The sequence below is a fragment of the Lampetra fluviatilis genome, chromosome 11 (assembly GCF_964198595.1).
Source record: "Lampetra fluviatilis chromosome 11, kcLamFluv1.1, whole genome shotgun sequence".
Classification (NCBI taxonomy): domain Eukaryota; kingdom Metazoa; phylum Chordata; class Hyperoartia; order Petromyzontiformes; family Petromyzontidae; genus Lampetra; species Lampetra fluviatilis.
The window spans coordinates 11484667-11498712 of NC_136285.1; the positions used below are offsets into that span (position 1 = coordinate 11484667).

Sequence of the window (14046 nt, forward strand, 5' to 3'; positions counted from 1 at the left end):
CAGACCGACGGGAGAGAGACGAGACGCGTAGGCTGCTGGGGAAACGAGACGGAGACGGGGAGGCCGAGGAAAGGAACTGTCAGCGATCGATGCAAAACCACGCGTGCGGAGGCGGTCGGGGGTGCGACGGAGGGTATAGCCAAAAAAAGAGAGCGTTGCAAACACAACAGTCACCGTCCGAGACAAAGAGCCACTGGTCCAAAGCGTGAAGACGAGTCGACTTTCAGCCGCAGAGAAATACATCATGCCACAACCGGGAGGCTCTCGCTCTCTCTCTCTCCCTCGTCGTCTCCCTGGAGCTGAATTTTTATGAGGAAAGATGGGCTTGTTGGTTTAGACGGCTGGAGCAGTGTAAACACGCACCCGTGGGGCGCGCGGGAGTAAGGCGGCTGCTGACACGACAAGCGGACGGCGCACAAAGGCACCCCTGACGGTCGGCGCAGACGAGAGCTAAGAGGGCCTTTCTATCAGAGGGGTGGCAGAAACGTCACTCTTTTTTTTTCCTCTCTTCCGCGGGATTTCATGTCGAGGGGCAACGGGTAACGCGCAGTCAACAAAGTCACAAGCGACTCAGAAGAAGCCCTCCCTCTTGTTGTGGTGGTGGCGGCGGTGATTTATTTATTCACCCCGTAACCTCGCGTTTCTAAAACTTTCTCAGCCGACGACGCACGCCGTCGTCCGCCAAAAAGACGCCGCGCTTTTGTAAACACGGACAGAGAGAGAGAGAAAGAAAAACGCGTTTGGCAAACGCGCGTGACGACGAGGACGACTTTGCCGGACCAAGCGTGGTCCCCACACAATAAAGCCCCAGCGGCACCGCGTGATGCGAAGGCGACGGTTGTTTATCAATTCGGCCGCAGCACCTCCCTACGTCAAACAATCTTAGCGGCACACGCCCCACAGCGCAGCTGTCTAATGTCCTTCTCGACCACGTAATTGCCAATGTCAATATCTGCAATTACAAATCGGTATTGCTTAATTACAATGCACGGCACTCCTTGCGTCCTGATCTAATAGGTGTTTTTCTTTGGGTACGGAGCTGGCAAGCTATAAATGACCCCCGTGCGTTTCAATGACTATACTGTATCTGTATGGGCACAGGTACAGCACTGACCTTCCACAGTGAAGCCGGGTCGTCGTTCATTCAATATCCAGGGCCCTCTTTAGCCAAGGTAGCCTTCCATTATACCATTTGCCAGGTCACACCATAATAGCCACGCTGCCTGCTAAATGGTCTCCTATAAATGGTAGTCATGTTGTTGTTTTTTAAAAATAAGTAAATAATCAAATGAGCAAAACAATAGATAATGAATGCAGGCAAGGGGAACATTTTTACTCATTAAGCATTAATGAACAAATGGAGAAAAAAGAGGCAGTCACCTACGGGATCAGCGATGCAAGAAAGGAAGGAAAGAATGAACGGCACCTGGCATTAAATTAACAATCAAGTAAACGTGCGTTTTGCTCACCGAGAGAAGGGCGACGTTCAGCTGATACCGGCGAGAGCCACCGGGTGGTGATCATAAAGCAAGGGTCTCTATTTTGCCGTAAATTCACGGAGAAAATAGAGTAGCAATAATTAAAGCTGCTACTTATTAATGTCCTTAATCGCAAGCGTGACTTATTTGAGGTGCACTCACTTTACGGCTCAAAATCTGAGCGAGCTTAACAAGACACGAAGATCGTACAATTATACAAAAGGCACACTTTGTACTCCTCGTCAATACCCGGGGCCCGGCTTAAATCGGCGCCGCGTTAATTGTAAACAGATTGACTCTTGTACGGCTAATGTGTCCCCATCATGTGCTGGGCTGATTACGCACCGCACCGGGAAGTCCGGTAATAAACCGTGGCGACGCGGCGACGTTTCCAGGCTTTCAATGGGATATTTTTTCTTTTTTTGTGCGGGAGGAATTCTCTCTCTCTCTCGAGCCCATGCGGACATTCAAACAGAAATCGATCCGATGCCTCCGCGACGTTATCGACGACTTGTAAAAACTCACGACGATGATGACCAGGATGATGATGATGATGATACTGGAATAATGATTACTATTGGTTCGCCCTCTCCATTTACCGTGTGGTCAATTCCAAATCAAATGTATCTACCGTCTCTGCAACAACATTACATTATACTTGGAAAGAATCATAAGGATGATGATGATGGCGATAATGGCGATGATCATGATGATATCATAGTAATAGCTTTGATGGCTTTTTTGTTCCATGACAAGACATGGTAGCGGCTGCTCTCTCTGTCACTTTCCTCCACGGATGTAAAAAAAAATCATTCCGCCGTCTCTGCAACATTATACGGCGTAACATTTGTGAATAATCGATGACGACGACGACGATGATGATGATGATGATGATATCAGAGTCGCGGATTGTGTCAATTTTTTTTGCCCACGACGGGGGGGGCGGGGGGGGGGGGTTGGGCGACGATCGGTTTTCGCTCCCTCTCCGAAAAGCGGACGCGGGCGCACGGAGCGTAACGCGCGGGGAGTGGGAAGACATCAAGGTTAACCGTGTGCGTAAACGCCGTATCGACTGCGGGAGCGGGCCCATGCATCACGCCCCGCGCCGGTGACAGGCGAGGGATGCGCAGAAATGAGGCCACTATTAAAGCCGCCGCCACCGCCGCCGCCGCCGCCCTCTCGGCGCCCAGCTGGTGCAACACAGCCAGCCTCCTCCTCGTCCTCCTCGCTCTCCTGAAGTTGCATCCGCAAAGCGGAGGCCGCCACCACCACCGCTGCCCCCCCTCCACCCCCCCGTCTGTGAACTTGTGCAGGGCGTCATTACAGTATCGATGATAAAAAAAAAACACTACGCGTAATTACAGTGTGACCTCATGTGTTTGTGTGTGCTTATACAAAATGAAATCATGGCTGTGAAATGTTTTTATTTATTTTTTTAAAGCAAGCTCTGTGTGGGTGTGAGATGTTTGGATGTTTAGGGCTTAGCAACTGTGGGCTTCACTCAGGGAAGATGCCTGAGAGAGTGGATGTTTGGCCAAACGTGATTGTGTGTCCAGTGTATGCGGGTATTCTCCAGTATACATGCTCCTGCCGATGTTTAGAGAACGAAAAAGAGAGAGAGAGGGATGGCTGGGAGAGGCCTCTGGTGAAAAGCATCCCAGAGTCTTTCGTTTTGTTTAACATTCCAGCCCACGGTTGTTTTATTTGATGAAAGCTGGGGGTGTTATCATTCCACATATTTTATCGCTTAAGCTAAAAAGCACATCCTGAACCTTCGAGACCCCTTAAAACTATTTTTCACATTTTCATTATCAAAAGAGGGTGCCACTGGCTCTTTTGTGTTTTTTTGTATTGTTTTTGTTTTAATGCTTACTGTTATGAGCGCCAAAAAAAACCTCCCTGCGATTAAACGAGTCAATAATGGCCACGGCCGCTCAGTCCAGCCTTAATCTAAGGAAGCTATTGTTTATCCACAGTGAGCCTCACTCCACACAATGCAACGCCCCCCCCTCCTACCCCAACACGTGAAAATCTATATGCAATGGCAAGAAGATAGCCGTTGCTGATAAGTTCACATTATTCATAAAGCTTAGGCACAGCCGACCTGTCCCTCTGAAACAACACAGCTCCTTTGCTATCTCCAGATAAAGGCCAGCGCCACCCCAGCTGTCTCGAGTACTTTCTGACCTTTACAACAAGGCCGAGAGACTGCGCTGTAAACAGCAACAGCAGGCCATCGTGGGACCTTCCTTGCCAGCATCAAAATATAATAAGAGGTTTGACCCTTTCTGGCAATAAAACACCAGCGGTGTTAAGATGTTAAAACACCGAACAAGACACCTTCTGCAAGCAATCATGTCTGCATTAACCACTTATACTTGTGGTGAACATGCAAACAAGAAAACATGCGTTGCTAATATGTGATGCATTGTCTTTGAAACCGATTAGTCCACACCAGAGACAGCTTTCTTTATTAGAGCCTCGTCTCAAACAGTGTTCGACCAGAGGACGCCAAAAGGCGAACAGCACGAAGACGATGCACTATCAGGACATTGAGAGTTCGGGGTGAGCAGCTACATTGTGGGACTTCCCTTGCCAGCATCAAAATATAATAATAGGTTTTACCCTTTCTGGCAATAAAACACCAGTGGTGTTAAGATGTTAAAACACCAAACAGAAACATTTTGCAAGGAATCATGTCTGCATTAACCGCAGCAGCCCTGCAGAAAAAGACCTCTTTTTGCCATTTAATACACAACACAATCAATAGCAAATGTATTACAGGAAACGTCCTTGCCAAAAATTGCGTGGTTCACCAGCAATGGTGCAAGCAAGCCTAACTGCTAATGAGACACTGAATGTCGACACAGGGTCAGAGTTTGCTTGGATTTAACCAATACTGCTTATTTTATGCACTCCCAGAAGGCAGTGCAGGTTGTATAAAAAATAAAAGGGTTACATTTTTTACGTGCATAGATAAATATGTGGGGAGGAGGTGAAACTTATTTTCTTTTTTTGTATTCCTTAATTGTGACCCTAAATAATGCTCTACATCCGATTCGCGTGGTGGTGTACTAAAATATGTTTTAATAACAGGCACTTTTAAAATTAAAAGCAGTGATGCAGAAATGCTACATTTCTATTTTTTCAAGCAACGTGCAGGCATTGTCCTAAATGCCGGCATTAATAAGATCATAAAGGATATGTCCGGACTGCACCTTGCCCAGAGTTAAGGCTTCCTTTGGTGGATAAATAGCAGGGATTATGGCTTATCACAGAGGGCCTAAGAAAATGGGGAAGTGAACAGTTACTCTACCTAATGTGAGTTAGTCATGGATGGGAGATGATAGCAATATTTTTCTATGACTTAGACAATTCATTCTGTCGGATTCTGACAGCATGAACGGCAGTCCAATAGAACTTAAAAGAATGTGTCCCATTATTTCGAGCAACACTTGAAGTAATGACAGTGAAAGGTAAGCGACAGCAGCGACAGCAAAAAAAAAACCGGTTCAGGCCTGCTGGAAACAAGATCTGAACATTGACGCTGGAAAAAAAAGACCCCGGCAGTTTGATATGCAAGCGTACACACAATGACTGACAAAAGAAATTGGGGGTGGAAAAAAAACACTCACGAGATGTATCATGTCCGGAGTGTAAGGGGTTATGAATTTTCACGTTTGTTTTGGGCATCTGTTTCTCCTGTGGAATTGCTTTCAGGCATTTGCCTGTCGGAGCGGCTTGCGGACAAACACGGCTCGATGCAATCACGCACGGCAGGCGCCCGCGAGCCTGTGACCGCGCATGCACCACCGTGCTCCACACGACACACCGAGCGTCCGACGCAAAGCCCCCCCCCACCCCCCCAGCCATCACCGCCACCGCTCAATGTGCGCACGCACGCACGAAAGTGAAAGCAGGGCGACGGCTGTTGGATGGTGAGGGGCGGTGGACGAGTGTTGCTGGGGTGGAGAGAGGAGGATGCGTAGGAGGAGCGTAACGAGCGGCCCGTGGGGGCTGGGGCTGGGTGAGGCTGTGGGGGTGGAAGGGGGGGGGCACAGGCAAGTGGGGGCAGACGCTGGAGATGAGTGGCCCCCACGGGAGAGAACCAACGACACAATGACACCCCGCCCAAGAGCACACCCCCCCCCCCGCAAGGCCCCAACCAGACGCGGATATGTCTTCCTGTCTCCTCTGCTTGGCGCTGTGTTTTGTCTGGGCTCTCTTGTCACTTTCACCCCGCGACCCGCGGACAGAATCCGGGTCCCCAGAGAGACTAACGTACCGCCCCACCACCACCGCCGCCGCCGCCGCCGCTAACCGACACGATGCGCTTCACCTCGATAGCTTGTCCCGCTCTCAATTTCCCGGCTGCACACTTAACCTCACGTGCGAAAACGCGCGCGCGCGCGCGTGTGAGCGTGGCACGCGCACACTTGCGCGCGCATTATCTGCATTAAATATCTGTCTGGCTGAGTTTTTTTTTGTTTAATTTGAGACAACGCTCTAAGGCAGACACCGCTTTTGGACGAAAACATTTTTGTTACGATCTCACCGGTGGAGGTGATGGAATGAGAGCGGTTTTTGTAATAGAGATTCAGGAGCAGGTTTTCTTGCGCTTGTTGTATGTAATTACACCTACATTACCTGCCACTGACAGCAACTTTGCTTGCCTAAAAGAAAATTAATTTGCATGTTTTCAATAAATTAGATCTAGCCACAGCTCAACCAGCACCGAGCACCAGATGAGATGGAGATTGGAATAACATTACCCCCTCTTCCTTTCTTTCCGATTAGCTTGATATGGACCACATACAATTAAACACAGGGGAGCGCTAAATGCCACTGCAGTTTATAATAGTGTAAAAATAAACACCTACAACCTTTTAAACTCACTTTTATTTGAAAATCTCCGTGTTAATTGTGGGGGTTGTTTGACTATACTTCACCACACCAGTCAGTATGGGTTTGTAAAGGGGGGGGGGTGATTACACAGGACCGTTTGAGATATCACTCAGCGCTGGTGTTAGCCACGCACGGAAATAGAACTCGGGTCACCAGGTTAACAGCGCAGTACACTAACCACTGCGCCATAAATCCACGCACAGCAATAATAATAACTTGGCTTTTTTTGTACGCAGGAAAGCCTTGCGGAGTCTCACAACTCTTTTGGAGGAGGGCCCTACATTTGGATGTATGGCCAATTCGATTACTGATTGTTTGTAAGCGGATACCAATAGAACCTGGATAAACCCATAGGGAAGAGTACTCAAATATCCACACGGATAGATTCAATCCATACTTATCCTGCCATCCCCTGGCCATGTCACGGTTCAAAGCGTTCAACCCCTGGGTACTGGTTGTTGACTTTATAACCAGCCCCCAATTCCAGCCTAATAATCATGAAATGCAAAAAAGAAACCGCCAATGCCTCAAAATCACACGGGCAGGATCAGCATCTTAGTCTGTATGAGATCAACAAGAGGTTGAGCCGTGTCATGCAGACGAGTTCACAAACCTACTTGCTGTACTTCCATCTCCTGGTGAAATCGCAGCCCGGTGGGTATGGGAATTTCACAAATCTACACGGCGAGCAGATTAAATGGCGGTGGCACAGCCTAGCGATAGTGCGTATGCCGCTCGTTGCAGAGGTTTGCGGTTCAAATTCAGTGGCGCCCTTGATTAATACTGCAGGTGTTAGAACCATCATACTACTATGGACCGCACGTCTCCATAGTGGACTTTAAAGATCCCCTGATGTCATTTGCAAGGGTAGGCCAATGTGTGCCGACATGACAGCCCATAATTTTCCATAATTAAACAATTTGCCTGCAAATGTTTCAATTAGGATTATACACAAAGCAATCATCGCCCCCTACTGGCGGACTAATTCCCCAGGTCACGGACGCAAATGAGACTCATCCCGGTCTCTAGAGTTCCCACCTGGAGTGGAAGATGGAAGCCTTCGCGCGGCCCATTCCGTAAAGTAATAAGTCACGACTGATGACATCAAACCCGGCGACCAATCGTCGATTGACCATCTTTCCGATCTCCAGAACGGCAACTCAAACTGGCGAAACGAAGTAAGCTTGAGGTGTCAGCCGGCCACTGCGTGCGGAGTCTGACGGCGGCGCCGTATGCGCAACGCACGCGCGAAGAAGAATAAAAAGACAAAGAAGGACCGCTTTTGACCGTTGGTGCCCAAGCGCTCGCATTCGCCCGACGAAAAACCGCGTATGCCTCTCAACAATCGGCCCAGACCCACGCCTTCAATGAGTCGTGCACACGCCTGGCACGTTGCTTCAGCGGCTCTGTTTCGCGTTGATAATCGGCGTTCGAGGAGTGCGGGTGGCATTAGCCCGCCGTTAGCAAGCGTCTGTGGGCAAGATGTCGTTAGCACACAAGCAGATATCATTAACAGCGTGCCATCAATATTCCTCATAAAAGCTGACCTTTTAAATCTTAATCAACTAAATGCTGTCAGATGGTAATAATGTCATTAATTCCATTCTGTGGCATCCCTCCCTATCAATTAACATTAATTAGTTGCAGCGGGTTTTCGCTTTTCTCTTTCTCTCGCTGGGTAAGTGTCTAAATGAGAACTAATGTGGGTTAAACAGATTCCACTAAACATGCTATTTGTACTTCATTTGCAAACAATTGAATTTTTTTCGGTGTTTTCTAACCGCGATGTACTTTATGGTTTTCATTTTCCGTGTGTATATCATCCTGCGTGCCCGCTCAGGATGCGATTCTGCTTGCTGCAGCTCAAAGTGGCCGTGCTACCTTTGCACAGGAATGGTTCCCATGCTGACATGCTGTGATCTCTTCCAGCATCTAACTCAATGACCTTCCTATCCGGTATTCCATGGTGCGCCAATGGGAATGGTCAAGCATTGCTTCGTGATGATGGTATTTTGCACAACGTGTTTGCATTTCGCTTTATTTTGATAAAAATCAGCAAAGTGAGAAGAGGGGGATAGGTGGCTAAGCTGGCACCACTGAGATTCTGAGTTCGCAATCCAGATTTCAAATGCCTCTCATCAAACTGGGTTCTCAAGCTGAGTGAGTTGATGGCCTTAGTCCAGTCTCCAATGACTGCACACACAACCTCCCCTCCCCTCCGCCACCGCTTTTAATCTTGTTCTCCACTTAATTAGGCTAAATTCCAGCTCTGAAAATTAGAACCCATCAATTTGACTGCCATGCGACTACGAACATTACTCTCCGTGGCAGAGTGGTGGGCGGGGGTAGGTGCTGCCACCCACGTTGGGCCACTCGGGTAGCGCCACGGCGTCCGCTTCCATGGACCCGTTCTCTCCGAAACAAAAGGGCCCCCCAAACTGCTCGGTGAGAGAACCGAAACGGACGCTTCGTCTGTTAACGCCAAAATCACAATTGAGATGAGATTAAAATTGGTGGCTGGAGACCAAAAAAGGAAACGATATATATGTAACAAAAATAAAATAAACTCAGCCGATGGGCTCAAAAGCGTTCATATAGCACCATTGCAACTCAAAAGCTTTGCATCTCTGAGTGTGCCCGTCCCAAGGCTTGAACCCAAAATCCCAGAAGTGTTGGCTCAGTGCCCCGACAAGAGCATTAGCTTCCTGAGACAGCCAGCCACCCCGACTAGACCGCAATAATGCAGGCAATTATACGCTTTACGTGGTGCCTGCATTAAGCTAAAAACTGTAGCGCGTTTAGTGTGGGCGTTGCACCTGGACACAGCAACTCGTTAAAAACTTTGCTCTCTTAGGGTCTCCAATGCAATAAAGTGAAACTAAATATGCCACACTCTTGTTTAGGGCATAAGGTAAAGGTGAATTAGTGAACAAACACCAAAAAAAGGGCGCAGAGTCTTTGACAAATAAGAAAAGTGAATGGGCTCGCACAGGATTACGTCGCTGGACACGATGACGGCCGATGGATGAGTCAAGTCAAATTAAAAATTGGAATTAATCTGCGGCCACCTTCTGGCCTAGATCCGCCATGCAAGGCACCCTTACTTCGATTCACAATGGAATACCGTTAAAACAAATGGAAGGGAGTATACATTTGAAAGCACGAACGCAATTCATAAAGTAATCTCCCGCCAGCACCATCGCCACTTTTCCCGGCGACAGGATGGATGTGACGCGTGATGGAAGGAGAGAATGCGCCCAAAAGATGACGACCCACTGTGAAGACGGAGCTTTTGGATGGGTTCATGGATCTTAGCGGCAATGGAACATACGAAATGGCAATGGTGGGCGGAGGTGGGAGGGTGGGGGGGCATTCATCTAGCAGTGGATAGACAATGGCGGATGATGATGATAGGGTACAGGGATTTGGACAATAGATTGCACAATAACGATCGGACAGAGTTGGAGATCATCCCATTCGTAAGAGACCACCCTTCCGTGCAGGCAGCAGTGCACTGCTAATCTATGCAGAGCGGCGCATGAGTTCATTGTGCAATGAGTACGTCATTTATTTTCCACGGTGAGTCACGTATGTGTATGCACGTATGTACGTGTGCGTTACAGAACGCACACATTCAGTGGCGAGTGACAGGGGAACCGGTCTTGGACCTGCCCCTATGTCGACTCAGCCTTAAACGAGTAGCTGGTGCTGTGCTTGAACATAAGCACTGGGGAGACGACCAGGCGTGACGCCGGCAATGCCCACAACTCTGTGCACCGTGCCTGGTGTACAGGAGGTTGTGGGTTCTATTCCAACCCCGACGCTTGTATATTTGGAATTTGCGTGTCTCCCTATGGTCGCGTGGATTTTTCTCCGGGTCCTCCGTGTTTTCCCCCTCCGCATGTGGAATAAACAGCATTTGGCTGCCACTATACATCTCCAAGTGATAAGCCACTACTTCATTGGGCGATCATTTGTGGCCAGGTCGCTTCCACAAAAAGAGCTACATAGCTTAGTGGGCCTTACCTGGTCAAATAAAAAGAGTCTAATAGTTTTTCACTTGCCCCAGCAGTCTGTGAAACGCCCTTCGGGAGGCCTCTGTCTCCATTATAGCAGCGCCCAGCACGAGCTCCCTCGGCAAGCACGAGCGAACGCATCTCGACTCTTCACCCACCGCCGCCTTTGAGCTGACTGCAAAATCCACAACACTTTTGCCAATTATCACAAACAGAAAGGATTACTTGGGCGCTCGTTGCGCTTTCGTCGCTGCAGTCCACCGGTCGCAGCCCTCTTCCTGGCGGCAGCGGCGTGGTGTTTTTTGGGTTTTTTGCACGCGCGGCGATTCACGAAGAGCGACTCGTCAAATCAAGCCCTTCCGCGCCCGAGCGCAAAGAGCAGCTCAAGACACAAAAACACAGCCGCGTCTCCTTGGCACGCGATCGCCCTGCGGACCCAATCGCGCACTCACGCGCGCGCGTGCGTGCATGCCCCATGTGGCACTAAGGCGCACGTGTGTGTGTGTGTGTGTGCGGTGGTGTCGCGGTTAGCGCACCGCGCTATGAACCCGACGACCCGGGTTCGATTTCCGCCCATGGCCAACACCAGTGACAGATTATCTGATCCGGTCATGGGCTTCCCCTAGGTCGACTCGGCCTCAAATGAGTACCTGGTGTGGTGTGTAAACATCGCCACTGAGGAGACAAAGGCGGCCGGGCGCGGTGTTGGCCACCCACCCTCTCGTGTGCCGTGCTGGCCTTCATAGGTGCTCGCTCACAGAAACTTTCCCCAACAGTCTGTGTCACAAAAAAGCCAGCCGCCTATTGGCTGTGGCTGCCCAGTGACCCCGAGGGTTGGGGTTTTATATTGAGGGGGGTGGGGGGGGCTCACCTGCAGGGAGGGCTGCTTGTCGTTGACCTTCTGTGGCTTGAGTGACGCGGCTTGGTGCTGCAGGAGATACTGCCGAGCCATCGCCTGCAGTGCCTGCATTGGCGTAGCCACACGCACGCGCGTATACACACACGGGCACACACACACACACGTGCGCACAGAGACAAAGATTCCAACTTTAGGCTCAGAGGCTGTTGCAGACAAGTGTTGTTGATAATAATGAGCATCTATTAAGGCTGCCAACATGCACGATGGAGCAGTGTGGTTATTAACATGCTAGCCACCCCAATGCAAATGTTTGCAACACTGAATTCGGTGCTAATTTGAGGTTGAGTTGACCCAGGAGAGGCCCAGGACAGGTTCGAATACCAAAATGCCGTAGATGTTTTGCGTGGCCAGGAATCTATCCCAGATCGTTGGGATTGAATTCTAGAGCTCTAACATTGTCAATGTTCACCCCACACACACAGACAAAGGCAAAGACTCTACCCCAGTATAGCCTTCAATAGACTGTTGCTTCAAGTGTTATGACGGAGTGCCTATTAAGGCCGGATGGCACACAAGGGGTTGTTGTGGCTAGCATCACAACCAGCCGTATCTATCCCCCAGTGCTGATGTTTACCCATCGCACCAGGTACTCATTTAAGGGGAGTCCTGGGACCAAGTCAGATAATCACCACTGATGTTAGACGTGGCTGAGAATCGAACTCAGGTCACCAGGTCCATAGCTCAGTGCATCAACCACTATACACTACTGCTCCCCACAGACACACACACATCGTCACACACACACAGACAAGTACAGACGCGTGGGGAATTAAATGTGTCAAATGGCGATCTCTGGCCAATGCCATCGGGCATCACAAGGAACCCACGGGGGAGGGAGATGGTGGGGGGGGGGGGGACGTGGGGGGGGGGCGGGGGGGGGCGGCAGAGCGTCCCATGTTTGCCAGATTTCCCCGGTCAGGTGTGCCCAGCGGAGCTAATTGGTGGGGAAATGGGTTTATGTTTTATTCATATTGACAGCGGCGAGACACACCTGGGATGGGGGGCAATTGCGAAGTGGAACACGTAAATAAATAAATAACTCTTGTGCTCCGCGGGGCCCGTCGCCACTGCGAGGGAGCCCACCGGGCACTTTTCATCCATCATCGCGAAAAATCTGCGATAATAATCACGGCGGCCACAAACACTTGTTGACCGAGGGCAAAAGCAGCCAAGCGGGCACGGGGCCACTCTGCGAAGGGTTCCCACCACTCTCGCCGTTGTGACGGACGTGCATTTTGCGAACCAGGTGGAAACAAGAGGGGGGGGGGGCAGGCGGGGGCATATTCAGGGGATCTCACAGATTTCTCCACGCCACCTCTTAATTACCGGCACAACGTGAAAGCTGTGTAATAACAGTAATAACTTTCAAACTGTCAAACCTACATCCAACTGTAAAACCCTGATCATTGTTTTATCCCTCTTCTCGCTTCAGAGAGACCATTTAAAATGTACACGTATGTATTTCTGGCACCAAAGTTGCATCTTAATCCTCGGGTTTTTTTCATATATAAAAAAAAAGATGAATGGCAAAGAACTTGCCAGAGGTGGTGTTACCAAAAAAAAAAGAAACCGCACACTCACGCACAACAGACACACCTCTGAGCAAAGTTAGCTTCATGACATCCTGGTATTGGGGTCCTGCCCAGGTAATTACAGGCTCAGGTGAGATATTGGCAACGTCGGCATTTAACACGGGCCGGCTGCGTACGTTGTTGGCGTGTCTTAATTCAAGTGTTTTTTTTGTTCCACACAGGACTTTTCGAAGGAAAGGAAAAATCGCAAGGAATCACTCGCAGCTACGATTTCTCACTTTCCACAACAAACCAAGGGAGGTTTTGCGAGGCTCTCTATTTAATGGCTCCGTAATGTCATCATCATCATCATCACACAACATCCACCTAACCAAGCACCAAGGCCGTCCTGTGCCTGCAGTCGTTGGCCCCGACGCTTGGCAGTCGCAATCAATCTCACTTCTGCAATTGCTGAAATTGCCTCGACTTTCCTCTCCCTAAATCACTCGTGGTCACCGCCTCGATAGCGTTTCCGTTTAGCCGAGAACGTCTCTTGGCCATCGGCGATGAGCTTAGTTCCATCTGTTTTGTCCCCATTTATAACGAAGTCGCTCGCCGTCTGTGCCCAAGTCCAGGGCTGGCGTCGGGCAAAGAAGAAATGCCGCAATAGGTTTGTAATATTTTCTGTTTACCCCGAGAAATTAAAACTTGTCCTGAGGAATCATCACGGATGTGGTCCTCCGTACACTTAAAAAAAACGCACTTCGAGTTGCCACCCCTGAGGGTGATTGTGTCCAAATAAAATAGGACATACCGTGGGAAGAAGAATATCTGACAATACCAGGAAGCAGAGATCTACGCGTAAATGCATTGTCTCGAATGCTGCATTTTTACGCAACTGACAAAATTCTCGGGACTCTTAACGTCCCGGGAAGTCTCAGATTACTGGACAGCTACGTAAAAAAGAGGGCGATCCTGAAAAAGCCAGCACAGGTGGCAACCGCAGAGCGAGAGGCGGGATCCCAAAAAGCGGCGAGCATCTGGCTGAAGAGTCGAACAAAAGCCAAGCAAAAGGCCCGCCAACGATGACCGCATGGAACAATCCTGCCTGGCACCAACGAAGTCAGGGTGACAGCGGTTGTTTACCGAATGTCTCGGACCCGCTGACGTGTGTCACGTGTGCCCGCATCGTTTACATGGCACGGTGAAACTGCACA

General features: G+C 49.6%; 1 protein-coding gene across 7 annotated transcripts in view; it reads right to left on the reverse strand.

Moving 5' to 3' along the window:
- The window catches only part of FOXP2 (forkhead box P2), a 264727-nt gene that overhangs the window by 95258 nt on the left and 155423 nt on the right, over positions 1-14046 (reverse strand). For all 7 annotated transcript variants that reach the window (XM_078860978.1, XM_078860981.1, XM_078860983.1 and 4 more), the window contains one exon: positions 11271-11363. In XM_078860978.1, coding sequence (XP_078717104.1) covers positions 11271-11363 — 93 coding nt within the window. The remainder of the gene's footprint in view (positions 1-11270; positions 11364-14046) is intronic.